Here is a 14,040-nt window from a genome sequence, read left to right on the forward strand (position 1 = left end):
TCTATATATATATATATATATATATATATAGAGAGAATGTTTACAGTCCAGTTGTTCTAGCTACCAACGTGGGATATTGGGACCATGACCCCTTAATTCTTCCAACCCTGAGTAGTGGAACCTTGGCTATCTGGTTAGAGTGTGGCCTATAGTGATGATAGCTTATGTAAAATTCCACCCACGAAACAGGAGTTAAGTTCTGGGTGAAGATCATACCTGTTCTGGAAGTAGTGCAATTCTCCCACTAGGTGGCAATTTTTTATTGACACACCCATGATCTATGCAGACATTTTCTGTAGGGATAATGCTCTCACCGGCCCCTCCACCTTATCAGTGTGGGATTCTAGCTGTAAGTGGAAGAGGAGGTAAGTATGTTTTGGAAGTTAAAATTTTCCTAAAATGAAAATGTATTTCCAACAATACTTACCTCCTCTCAAACTCTCCCACCTTTCCTCCCCACTAAGAGCAGGTGATAGAGACTGGGATTGAGTCAGTCTCGAAAACTAATGTTATTTGAATGAGGTGCTTATTTACAGTACCAGGGATAGAGGGTGCATTGATGTGGGTGGAGAGTGTCACAAGATAAATTTTGCCAAAAGCAATTGAGTGGGATATAAAAGACTGGAGCAAGCGAGAAAAAAATCAGACCAATGCTTAGATGGGCAAAGGAAGATACCCTGGCAGTTGAGTAACAGCTACATTATTGGGAATACATTTTCAATTTAGGAAAATGTTAACTTTTGTGACAAGCATTTCTTCACATTTGTATTATCTAGATCAATAAATACTGGAGGAAGGCATTATTATAGAGCTGAACTATTTAAAATTCGTATTATAGATATTTTAACACTGAATCTAGAGGAGCATATGACTTTATGAGCTAGTAAGTGTAACAAAAATCAGACAAGTATTAAATTTTAAAGATGTTTTCCTTAATTGGCTTTAAATGGTTTTCCAAAAATTCTTACAGTATTCTTAAAGTTTAATGCATTTTATTCTTGCTAGGCCACTTTTTTAAATTCAGAACCAGATTTAGTTAGATTGGCTAGGTCTCAGCAAAGCACATGATAGTTGAAACACTGCCTAAAGTATTAACTTGAGAAATATTAATCTGCATAGTATATAATATCAAATTTTCTGAAGTCTTACAAAGCTAATTAAAGGTTTTTGATACTTCATTATAAGGCTACAGTGTAAGTATTAAACTATTTTGGTAAAAAATAAGCTAACTAGATCAGAATTTAGAAGTAACTGTTATAAACTAACCAGAACTACTTAACATTATTCATATCAAAAACAAAAGTACCCATCCCCAGTGATGGGAAAAGTTTAAGTTAATATATCAATTTAAATTATTTCATGGACTTTTAAAAGGTTAATTGTGTTGTACTCTTGGTTTCACATAGAGCCAATGCTCTGAGCTACTTATACCACCCACTGCGAAAAGTAATTGTTGAGCATTTCAGTCGTGCTAAGAGCTGCTCAACAATAACGTATGGTAAATCTACATTTTTGTTCTTTAAGTTACGTCACATTTTGAAATGTGAATAATGGTGTGATTAATTCCTAACAATTTAGTGTAGAATATCCTGCTTGAAAAATAAAAATGTGGCATCAACATTATTCATGCCTGTTTTCCTGTCATTTAAAAAGTAAAATGTTAAACTTTGCCTGCGAGTGCAGCTTTTCAGATGCAGCGTGGGAAGTGGCTGCCATAAACAAGAGACAGGCACCACCTTTGACAATATATAGATATCATTCAACACTTTATTCTTAACCACTCAGTATGGTTTCCAACAATAAGTATGTTACAATGCATGAATTTTGTCTCACTTTTAACTTGCTGCTATAATTTCTTACTTTGCAATACCGGAGCTTATCAGGTTGACAGGATCGCAACAATCAAAGCGTTGAAACTAACTTGGATCTATTTATGAATCCTTTCTGGAAATCTTATTTGTAGGTTAACAATGAAGTTGTAAAATTATTAGGGAACACATGAGAATAGTTATCCTTTTTGCCAAAACAGTTTTGCTGAAGTTGTGATACCAAAGTTTTAGGTGAATAGTTGAAAACTAATTGTTTTTGTCTAGTTTAAAGAATCTTGTGATCCTCTTTCTTATTTGACCATGAACATTATGCTACTTAAGTATTTCTATATACATTGTAAACAAAATATTAATTTATTACATATTTTCACATTATGTTGGGAAAAAAAAAATTTAAATTTGGTCTTTAGTGTTTACACAAAGTTAATAGAGTTAGTTGAAACTATAAGGATTTAAATGGCTTATTGGTAACAGTATATACAAAACATAATAGCATTTTCAATATCCTTTTTTTTTATTAAGTACGAAGGAAAATTCTGTTTTGTTTTAAATGTATTGTCAACTCTGACTATATAGAATTATATTCAGTGGTAAGAGTGAACATTTGATGGTTTTTCCAACTTGTAGGTATGGATTTGTAACATTTGAGACTGAAGAAGAAGCCAAGAGAATGCAGGCAGAGGTAGTTCTTACATAAGTGGTATTGTTAAGTATGTTATATTGGAGGTAACGTACATGTTTAATAACTAATAAAGATACATTTAAAGCAATGGTTTGGTTTTATTTTGAATAACCAAAAACATTAACAGCTAACATAAACTGAAAAACACAGTTTGAAATAAATATAGTGACATTACTTGATTTTACAATCAAAATGCTATTTAGTTCCCTAAGTTATTACTGCAACTGTCAGCATTAGTAATTTAGGTTTAGCATTCTGCAGTGAGTGTGTTTGATCAGTGTTTGTTTGTAATTAAGCACAAAGCTACCCGGATTCTAGCATTGTAAATCTGCAGATATACTGCTGTGCCACTGGGGGACCGATCAGTGTTTGTTTTTCATTTGTTGATGAATTATTTAAAACAAAGAAAATATAATAGAGTTAATGTTATAAATGTGGTTTAGCTCATAACCCTGGGTGAGTGTAACTGAGCTTTATAACCTTCTAAAACAGCATTTAACTCAAATTATTGTAAGTACATTTTCTAAAGAAATTGAAGATTACTGAGAAAGAGGAAAAAATATATATGTAGGTTTTCTATGTACTTTATTATTCTTTGTTTACGGAAATATGCATAGTTGTATGCATTACATATCGTAATTTGTAAAACACATTTTTCACGTCACTGTAAAATATGTTTATTATGTTTAAATCTTTTATTTCTGTTTACTGTATGTGTGAAACCTTAGATGTATGAAAAAATTCTTATGGTAAAAATAAATTGCTGACTTCATAAGAGAGTGGAATGTGGAGAAAAAAAATCTACATTTTTCTCTTATTATTAATTAGAAAACTTGTTATCAGTGTACGATTTCAGTTGGTTTGCTTTACATAAAGATACATATTTTTGTATTTTATTTTGCCCTTTTAAGTAAACTTTTATCCTTCAAAAATCATTTATTTACAGTAATCTTTCCATGTTTTCTGCAGAATTCAGTCAGTCATGTGTTGTGTGTTTAAGTGTTGAGACTAAGTTATTAAAATGATGGCTGATTCACATTCAGACTTGGTTTTAGATGTCTGATGTGCAGTTTCCGTAACTCTTAGTGACACTTTTTTATTATCAAAGCTAGTAATTTTGATGTAGTTATTCTGCTGTATAGAATGTTGCAGTCTAAAGTATATGCAGACATTAGATGTTGAATTGAAGGTCTTCTTGTTTTGTTCTGTAATATGATTCTCCAGAGTTTTACAGTTGGATCAATATTTGTCAGTCACAGCTAGAACAATTACACAAGCCTGCGATGGTTTTATTGTCTTGAATTTTTTACATGTTCTACAGTAATTCCTGTACGCTGAATCCAAAAATGATATCCGTTTTACTCCATCATGTACAGATTTTCACAAAACATCATAACACAATGCATAAGAGACCACAACACACAGTTTTGAGACTAAAAGATGTAGATTTCACACACATGCACACAAAATCTGGATGAAAGAGGATGCATATTCATTTAACATCAATGTTCCTCCCTTTCCTTCAGTTTATTTGTATTTTTGTTAACAAACATAATAATAAGAAATGTTCATTGTGGTAAACAAAATAATAATTTGATCTAAATACGTTTTTTTCTTCCCACTTTGTAAAAAATCCTTACGTGATAGAAAAAAGTAAATATTATTTTAGAAATCTGCGTAGCTGAATTATGGAAAATCCGTTATTAAAACCAAAACAACTTTTATGAAGTTTAAGTTCGTAGGCCTGTATAATTGGGAATTGACAAATTTTTAAAATGTCTTCCATATTTTCTTAGGGCCCCCTGGGGAGTGACACGGGAGTTTGCATCAGACTCCACATCCCCCATAACACCCCTTGGGAACCCTGTCTTTCCCATACATCGTGTCTTCTTATAACTGATGAATCTCTTTATCAACTGTCACTCTTAGGGCCCATTGGGAAGTAACATAGGGGGAATCTAACCCTCTTATGTTTTCCCCTCCTCCTACATTTTTCACTTGCATTTAATGAATATGTCAACTAATAAGTGATAAAATTTTGTCAGTTTGTTTTATTACCATAAAGTTAACACTCATACAAAATAATCTAGTCTGTCATGCTTTTCTGTACTATATTTAACTTTTCATAGTAATAGTTTAAAAAAGTACATTGAAAATTAATATAAACTGAGTGTATAAACAGGTTGCATAAAGACTATGTTTTAATTCTACTTTTTTAAGACTGAAAAATTTGTTTAGTTTGAAAGACAAAATTTCCTTGCTTAATCCTTTCTGGATTATTTATCATTGTGATTGAGGCTATGATAATTAAACAAACTATAAACATGTTGGTAACTCTTATTAAGGAGCACAGCAGAAAGATCACTGAAGTAAGATCCAGTGTTCTTGAGCATGCCTTAGCCTGCAACATTTAGGTACAGTTATGATACATTTACTACCAAAAGAAGGAAGAATTAGCTTGCTAATTATATTAGATGCTATAAAAATTTTACAAGGCTGTTGTACTTGTGGGAAAGAATGAAAAACTTAAGACTCTGACTCTATGAAGGTAGAGTTTTAAAGTTCCATTTAATTGGATATAACTTTTAAATGAGAAATAGTCAACAAAATAGGTAGTATGTGGTCATTATTGCCCTGTGATCTGTTGAATAATACATCTTATTACATGATGGAAGAGCTTAATACTTTATCCAAGGCAGAGCAAATGCAAAAGTGTCTTAGAGACGTCGAATAAAATCTCAGTTTGTAAACAAGATAGAAAATGCATATGGCTTTCACGTGCTTTATAATATTACATTGACAAGTTGTAGAAAAAAATTTGATATGACAGGCCCTTTGTAAACTTACAAAAAAAGGCACATACACAGGTCTAGTTTGGAAACAAAAACTAGTGACAAAAAGGTAACTTTTGTGTAAATTTTTAAAATTTTTTATACAAAACTTTAGAGAGAAAATTTATATACTGTACTTTTTCAAGTCTTTTTTAATACAAAACCAACTGAAGTACAATTAGAAATAAATCTTTCACTATTTTTTGTTGTTGTTATGTAGTGCCACTGCTGTTTAATTCTGATATTGAAAGTGGTGTTGATGATTGATCGATAATTAAAAATGTGTATTTACATCTTGTATTTATGTTACTGCACTGTAGCCCATTTCTTATTGATTTTCAATGGTTTATTTGTATGACTTTTTTTTAAAGAAATAAAGCTGAATTTTTCTATATTTAGTCAGAAAACTTAGTGCTGAAAGACAGGAAATTAAACATAGCTCCAGCAATAAAAAAACAGGTGAGATGTTGTAACTACTCTAGAGTGAATTTCAGTAAACTTTTAACACAGAATGTTTTAACTTAAGGTGTAATGAAAATCTTTACTTTTCAAGGAAGAAACTTTATTCACCATACTAAGTTAAGAGTGGGGCAGGAACGTTTCTACTTGTTTGTTTTTAAGTATTTCTTTTTAAGAGAATATTTGTTTAAGTGATATTCGTTAATCTTGTTTTTCTTTTTTTTCTGTTTCAGCCTTTTGGTAGAATGTATAATGGTAAGTTAAAACTTGAATTTCTTGCAGCATTGTGTACGTTTTAGTAGGTATTAATGTTTAAAGTGAATCCTTACATAGCATTACGATGTGTTATTTATTTGCTGAGATTGTTATGCATCTATTTATATGTTCCATTTTTTTTTTTTACGTAGCAACCTTTATTTTTTCATTCAATTATTAATTTTCGGATTTTCATGAGAAGTATACATTTACTAACATTGTTATGAACAATATTTGGAAAATAGTTAAATGATCTTATGTTATACACAATGTAAATTAACCTTAGTATTTAAAAGACATGGTTAACAAGTAAAAAAAATATTTTATATGTGGATGGCCTGCTGTTGAAATGGGTAGGTGGCAGCCTGACACTTGTTTTCTATACTGTGTCAAAATGTCGTTGGTGCCGATTTTCTGTAGTCAAAATATTGTTGGCACTTACCCATTTCATCAGCAGACTGTCCATGTAAAAACTTGTTTGCCAACATCTATTTCTTATGTGTAGCTTTAATTTTTGTATTTATCTCATGACCAGTTAATTCATAAATTTCATAAAATTTTAAAAAGACAAAAAGGAGCGTATTAGCCCATCAAGGATGTCCCTTCCAGCTCCCAACTATAACCACTCCTCACTAATCATATATTCATCCAATCTTTTCTTGAACTCAGGTAAATTTTCTGCCTCCACCACTCTTGAAGGCAGCTAATTCCTAAAGCCAACCACCCTGTTTGAAAAGTAATACTGTCTAAACTGTAGATGACTCCTATGTTGCCATAATTTGAATTTATGCTCCTTTGTTCTATTGTTTTCACTGCTAAACACAAAAAAGTTTGATGGATCTGTATTATCACCCTCAATAATCTTCAATCAGATCCCCTCTGACTCTTCTCCTCTCCAGAAAAAACAAGTTTAGAGATTTTAGTCTCTCCTCATAGGACAGTCCAATTAATTAGTTTCAGTAGTGGATATTGAAAAGCTTATTTTGTGATTAAATAACTTGAGGATTGCCCAAACCATCATTTGTATTGTACTATAGGTATTTTTGGTATTTAAATAGGATATGACTGGCATGCTCTAATGTAAACTAATTCTGTAGTCAGAACTTAGTATGGGTCATTTTAATACTTTAAGTAGTCCAGCTTGAAAAAATGGTTAAAACCTAGCAGGTATTTTGTATATTTTTTTTTATTTTTAACCTTAAACAACAACAAAGCAGACCTTGGTTTTTAAAGGAATGCTTGCTCTTAGATTATTTATTACAGGAAATTCTCTTTTGCATCTTTAGTACACAAAATTCAATGATTCCAAACGATGGTAAGAAAATTACAAAACGTACAGATATTAATATGAAATATGGCTATTAGAGAGTGATATTGTATTGTTAATCATGATTTATTGCCATCTTTTAATTTCTGATACAACATTCATGCCTACCAAGAATCAACACAACTGGTACCAAATGGGACCATCATTTATCAGAATGGTGTACCTTGTACTTATCATAACGGAATGGCTTTTTACTCCGCTCCTGATTCTTTATATCAAGTGCCTCAGCCACAAGTAAGCTTTATTTTTCTATTATGTGTTATAATGGATTGTACACATACATTAATTTCATGCACTCATATAGAGATCTATTCTTAGTAAAAGTAATGCTAATGTTTTATTCAGTAAAAAATACAAGCAAATTTGAAATTTCCCCACACAATTTAATTGTGATTCATTGGAATATTAATGTGAATTATATTTAAAACATCATGATGTGGGGAATAGGATGTTATTTTCATTGTACAAACATTCATGTTAGTCACCTAGAACTTATTCTTAAGATTATCTACATGTTTGTTTAAAAACAGCACTATGATATCACAGTTTTAAAAAACCACAAATGAACAATAATTGATTAAAATAACTTGATTATTTCTTTGGTAAAGAAAAAGAAACAGATTCCTCAAAAGAAATATTTAATAAAATAAAATTTTTAATTAGTCAAATTTAACCCTATAGCCAACATTATTCTGTTAAAAAGAAATTGTAGGCTTTTTTTTACTTAACTGGAACTCAATACGTTCTGAATGAAAAATAAATTACAGTTCTTTTGTTTGCTTTTTAGAAAAAGAAAAAATTCAAACTTAAATTTTTACTAGTTGAGAAAATATACAATATTTATACATGAATGTATTGATGGAAGAAAGTTTATTTCAGATTTACTTACAGAATGCTTTTAACTTGAGATGAATATGGGTTAGAGACACATGTTTTTTTTTTAAAAAAAGGTCAGTAAGAAGTATAAAGTTAAGTACAATATTATCAATGCCTTGCAGCAGGTTAAGATTAGCATTTTTAATATATAGTGAACTTTAAGTTGATCAATCATATGTGTAGCCAGGAAGCAACAATTTAACACTACGATGAACCAGAATGTTTAAATGCTGAAGTGGTCCAATCATGATGCATAAAATACTTTAAATTTAAATGATACAAAATATAATTAACATCTTCCCCTGTCTTGAAATGTGATTTTGGCCATTCTTTGGTTAATATTTGCTCTCTGCAAACCTAAACTGTGAATTTTTGATAGTATATATTATCTTATCATATTATAGACAACTTACCCTGTGGTTTACGGACAACCAATGTATGTACCTCAGCAACAGTTCCAGTACCAACCAGCAGTGAGTAGAAAAAGAAATGTTTTGTGTCTACAATATTAGCATAAGATTTAGTGTTTTTTTCAAAAAAATCTATTGTATTGCATATTAGTAATTTTACTGCAATATTTTCAAGATTGGGTGTTTGTAAAGGAATAAAACTACATTTTTTTTCTTGTTATTGTAAATTAACTGTTCAAATCATTAATAAGAAGTGAAATTTTGGATAACTGTTCTACGTATTTATGCATTATGAATATCTATAGTGTATTTAGAATATGAAGTGACCTGAATAAATTAAGACTAACTTGAGTAACTCAACTTAATCTAAGCTGATTGTGAATTAGCTTAGATGGTGTGTCTTATAACAAGTAGGCTTTTCACAATATAGAATCTTACATTATTAGAATGACTTGTTGCTTTCCAGAATGAAGTAAGCCCCTGAGTAAGTAATCTTGACTATAAAGCCCTTGTTGAAGTGACTAATTGTGACAGTAGCTAAAAAGCTTGTTTAAGTGAATAATTGTAATAGTGGCTTTAAATCCCTTGTTTAAGTGGCTAATTATGATAGTAGCTTTAAAGCCCTTGTTTAAGTTAATAATTGTAACAGTGGCTTTAAAGCCCTTGTTTAAGTGGCTAATTATGATAGTAGCTATAAAGCTCTTATTTAAGTTAATAATTGTAACAGTGGCTTTAAAGCCCTTGTTTAAGTGGCTAATTATGATAGTAGCTATAAAGCTCTTATTTAGGTGACTAATTATGACAGTAGCTAAAAGCTTGTTTAAGTGAATAATTGTAATAGTGGCTTTAAAGCCCATGTTTAAGTGGCTAATTATGATAGTAGCTATAAAGCCATTGTTTAAGTGACTAATTATGACAGTAGCTAAAAGCTTGTTTAAGTGAATAATTGTAATAGTGGCTTTAAAGCCCTTGTTTAAGTGGCTAATTATGATAGTAGCTATAAAGCCCTTGTTTAAGTGACTAATTGTGACAGTAGCTAAAAAGCCTTTGTTTAAATGACTAACTGTGACAGTGGCTAAAATTAACTCCTTGTTTAAGTTACTAATTTGACTAGAATAAGCACTTACTTAAGTGACTGATTGGATACGTCCTTGTTTAGTTTTTAACATGACTGAAACAAATCCTTGTGTAAGTGAACAGTTTTGGTTGACTAAAGTAGATTCTCTAAAGCCAAGAGTTTATATCACAGGAAAAAGTGATTGAAGCTATTTTTGTTTAACAGAGCTTTGAATGCTGTATGAGTTAGACTCAAAAAAATGAAACCAGTTGATTAATTATGAAGTTACTTAAGGTCTTTAGTCGATTTTTGTTACTCTATAAGCTTTAACCTTATTAAGAATAAAATTTCCAAAACGAATTTCACAACTCTTTTTCGATAATTGCAAAACGTTTTGGCTATAAACGTCACTAAGTGATAAACAGTTTTTGTCTAAGCCATGCAAGCTAATCAAAAAAAAGGTTTTAAATGGATAAAGACTGAAATATTTAACTTTTTTTCAAAATGCAGCAGAACTTTAAAGTCTACAACTGAGGATTCAGCAAGCAGTGTGATCCTTGAAGTTATGATTGAAGTTCATTGGGTTTTTTCTTTAAATTCAGCAAAATATTAAACGTAGTGTAATTATTTTCACATAGTTTAATAAATTAAACCACATGATATCTCTTTTTTTTTTCTATCTCCAAAAACAATTGTTTTCATGGTTATTATATTTATATTCCTTTTAGATGTCTGCACAATGGACAGCCAATAACCAGTGGCATTGGGCTGCAGCTGTAAGTTTAATTTTCTATCTTATTGTTGAAGTTAAGTATTAAATGAGGTTTTATAAATTTTATCTGTTTGGTTGTTCAATCTACTCAGTTTTGTGAAAACCCATTTACTATCTGGACATATAAGATAAATCTGATAATTTGTTGCATATGACTATTGAAATTCTTTCAAAAATGTCCATTTGATTATATATTTGTTATCAAAATGAAGACAAAAATTTGAAATTACAAACTGTGATCTGAGTTTTTAATTATATATTTCACAGACAGTAACATAGGACAGGTAATGTTATTACTTAACTATGTATTGCTGAATAATATCTTGATATTAAAAAACTACAACAAAAAATTAACATTTTGTTGAATATTAAAAATAACAAGCTCAGCTGTAAACTCAGACTTGATTCGTACTGCTGTTTTTGATATTGAGATGATGTAGGTTTGAGATGTCAGCTTTAAAAAGATTCTTGTTGAAATCAACTGCTGTAAAAATACAATGATAAGTGATTAAATTCAAACATTTGGTAAATACTTGCAAGTTTATAGAAGAGTATGAATGTAACTGATACCATGCATGATATGACTTAAATATTATGTATTCAAAGAGTATATTGTAAAATGTTTTTACAGCTAGATTTTGTTATTAAAGTACAAAGCTGGTTTTTTAACAGCACAAATTCAGTGCTAGTATTTATGTATGTAGCTTTATAAGGTATAATTTCTAAAAAAATATATAAGAAATTGCAAAAAAATAACATTTCTTTGTCTTCATACCATTTTTTTTTGTTGTTGTTGCAAAATGTACAATTGATGACAGAGTTGTGTGGTAAAGAATGACGTTGGAAATATATAATACATATGTAAATATTCTAGCACTCAGATTCTTTTTTTTATTCATCAATTCAGACAGACTTATTAGGGCAAAGAAATTTTATTTATGTTCTTGAAAAAGTTATGGCAAGCAGCTGTGTTTAAATGTTTTTAGACGTTGTTGAACTATAGATTAAATGTGTTCTCCAGATTGTAGCTTGCTCAAAATGTATGAAATTTAAGGACTTGTAGGTTGAGTTTTTGTTTTGATTTAAAAATTTATTCTTGAATGTCAAAGTACTGTTTATAAAACAGTAAGCAAAACAGCAACAACTGAAATATGTTTTTACATTGAAGAAAATCAGTATGCAGGAATAAAGCATTAAAACAAGATTATAGCCTAATTAATGCTTTCTAAATGTTAAAAATGTGTTCTTGTGACTTGACCAGTATGTAGATAGAAGTGCAAACAAATATGTGTACATACATAGAAATGTGATTAAGTTTGTTTTTATCTTGTAGTTCTGAAAGTAATTCTATGATACATTATTATGGAATAATGTAGTAATTTGTTGAAAATACCTGCATTCTGTTTTCATTATAGACATCCAACAGTTATAGAAACTGCTCATCTGATTAAAATATTAAGTCACGAAGTTCTAGTATTGCCTGTTTTAGGTGACTGTGAAGACTGAAGGATTGTGTAAATAAATATACTTTATATAAAAAACAACTAAATTTGTGCTGTTATATTGGAATGTTGACTAGTAAAGTATTAAATGGTACATGTTTTGTATGAAACTAAAAATTTGTCTTTGAAATGAAAGTGAAGTATTCTCAGACAATACTTTACTGTTACTTAGAAAATACCAGTTTCTGTATTCATTGTTATAGGCCTGTAAGAGTGTAAGTTCTTTAGAAAAACGATTTACAACTGAGTGCTAGATGGTAGTTGAAGAGTTTGCCTGCCGTGTCAGCTTTCTGGTTTCCAGCTTCCAAAAATTAATTCTGGAGAAGAACATTTAAAATTTTGATAAAACTTAGCATCTTGATGAATTAAAAGTCGTGAATATTTTGTCATTCCAAAAACAAAACAGTTAATGCTCTAGCTATAATTTGTGGAATAATTTGGTTTGATATACTTGGAAACTGCCATTCCATGAAAAAAAATCACTTGCCTGTTTTTTTCTTCTTTTTTTTTTCACTTTTTTTTTTTAATTCAAACTTATCTGTTTTTGGTAGATGTTTTTAATTTTAAACTAAGTTCTGCTTTCAAATATAGTTATTTTGATTTGTTCTGTATGGATCTTGTGTTAAACATAAATGGTCATTTATAATCCATTTTGATGTTAGTTGGAAACCTGTATCTTTCAGGGTTTGTTGTGGAAGTTATGTAGTTGCTGGTATCAACATACTAAGTCATCCTTGTTTTGTTTTATCAGTTATTGCACATCTTAAACAGACTCGGTTTTGTTCAAATAAATTATAGTTAATGTTCTAGATTGTTAATCCTATCATAGTCTGTGGAAGGCAAAATTAGTATGAAGCATTTAGAATGTATAGATTGATTTGTTGTAAAGAACATAGTCTGAATGTATGCTCGAAATACATGTAGATAAACTCACCGGTGGCATTTCAAATCTGATGCTCTCAGTCACCTTCTCAATAAAGCTTAATCTAGATTCTATATCATATGATCCATATAATTAGATAGACTCTGCTTCTGCTGCACGGCCCTAAAAAGCCGTTAAAAACAAGTGCATTGAACTGTAGTGTTGGCCAATGTTGGCTTTAGTATTTGTGATATTTATTTGATACTTTTTTATTTCATTCTTAACTGAACATTACTTTTAAGGCTGAAATATTTTTGCAGCTATTTTTGTTCAAGCTTAGTATGTATACTTGTTATTCAATATAGTAGAGATATCAGACTTTAAGTTTAAAAATTATTCATTCAGTTTCAAAATGTTTTATTTTCATGGGTAATGTGATTTACCCATATTCACTTCTGATACTACTATGCTTTGTTTTTAATCTATGAGAGATTTTATTTTATTGTGTGGTATGTTTCACACTTGTTAACCTTACGTAAAGATTATACATTTAACTTTTTTTTTTACTGTACTGTCTCTCAAGTGGCAAATATAAGCTACTTCAATGCAAAATTAAAAAAACCAATGAAATTTTGGAGCTCTGTCTTTTTAATTGAAATAATTATGTAGTTTTTATGCTATAGCTAGCATTTTGGTGATATTAATCTTTTATGTTAAGAGTATAGTTGAAAATGCATGTATATAGAAAGTTTATGATGTGAACTTCAAATGTCAAAATACTCCAGAGGAGTTGTATATGGTTATATCTACGTTAAATTGTAGAAATCTTGTGCCACAAATAAATAGCATATGATGTGTAAAGAGACCTCTTGGTCAACCTAGGCCATCACATCAACTCAACTGAAAATAAACCATTGTGTTGTCATTTAGAAATATGTATCTTTCAGAGTTTGTTATGGAAGTTAGTTTCTGATATCAAATCATTTAAATCTATGAGTTATGAGTGTAACTTGTAAAAAGTGTTAACAATTATTAGTTTTATAATAAAAAGAATGGTTCAAAATTGGTAGAACAGACTGAGATTGTATTTAGTCTTTTTGCTTCATTATTGAGTGCATGAAACGTTCACTTATGCAGGTAGCACTGTATAAGACTTAAAAAAAGAGTAGATGTTTGTC

At 30.0% G+C, this 14,040-nt stretch overlaps 1 protein-coding gene across 4 annotated transcripts in view; it reads left to right on the plus strand.

The window, feature by feature from the left end:
- LOC106458090 (protein boule-like) overlaps positions 1-14,040 on the plus strand; it is a 47,332-nt gene that overhangs the window by 21,365 nt on the left and 11,927 nt on the right. For all 4 annotated transcript variants that reach the window (XR_002610307.1, XM_022384219.1, XM_022384218.1 and 1 more), the window contains exons 4-9: positions 2,457-2,511; positions 5,742-5,801; positions 6,035-6,056; positions 7,496-7,617; positions 8,664-8,732; positions 10,455-10,502. Coding sequence is in view for 3 of the 4 variants with exons in the window: in XM_022384219.1 (XP_022239927.1) it covers positions 2,457-2,511; positions 5,742-5,801; positions 6,035-6,056; positions 7,496-7,617; positions 8,664-8,732; positions 10,455-10,502 (376 nt within the window). In the remaining variant the exon portion in view is untranslated. The remainder of the gene's footprint in view (positions 1-2,456; positions 2,512-5,741; positions 5,802-6,034; positions 6,057-7,495; positions 7,618-8,663; positions 8,733-10,454; positions 10,503-14,040) is intronic.

The sequence above is a fragment of the Limulus polyphemus genome, unplaced genomic scaffold, assembly GCF_000517525.1.
Source record: "Limulus polyphemus unplaced genomic scaffold, Limulus_polyphemus-2.1.2 Scaffold415, whole genome shotgun sequence".
Taxonomy (NCBI): Eukaryota; Metazoa; Arthropoda; class Merostomata; order Xiphosura; family Limulidae; genus Limulus; species Limulus polyphemus.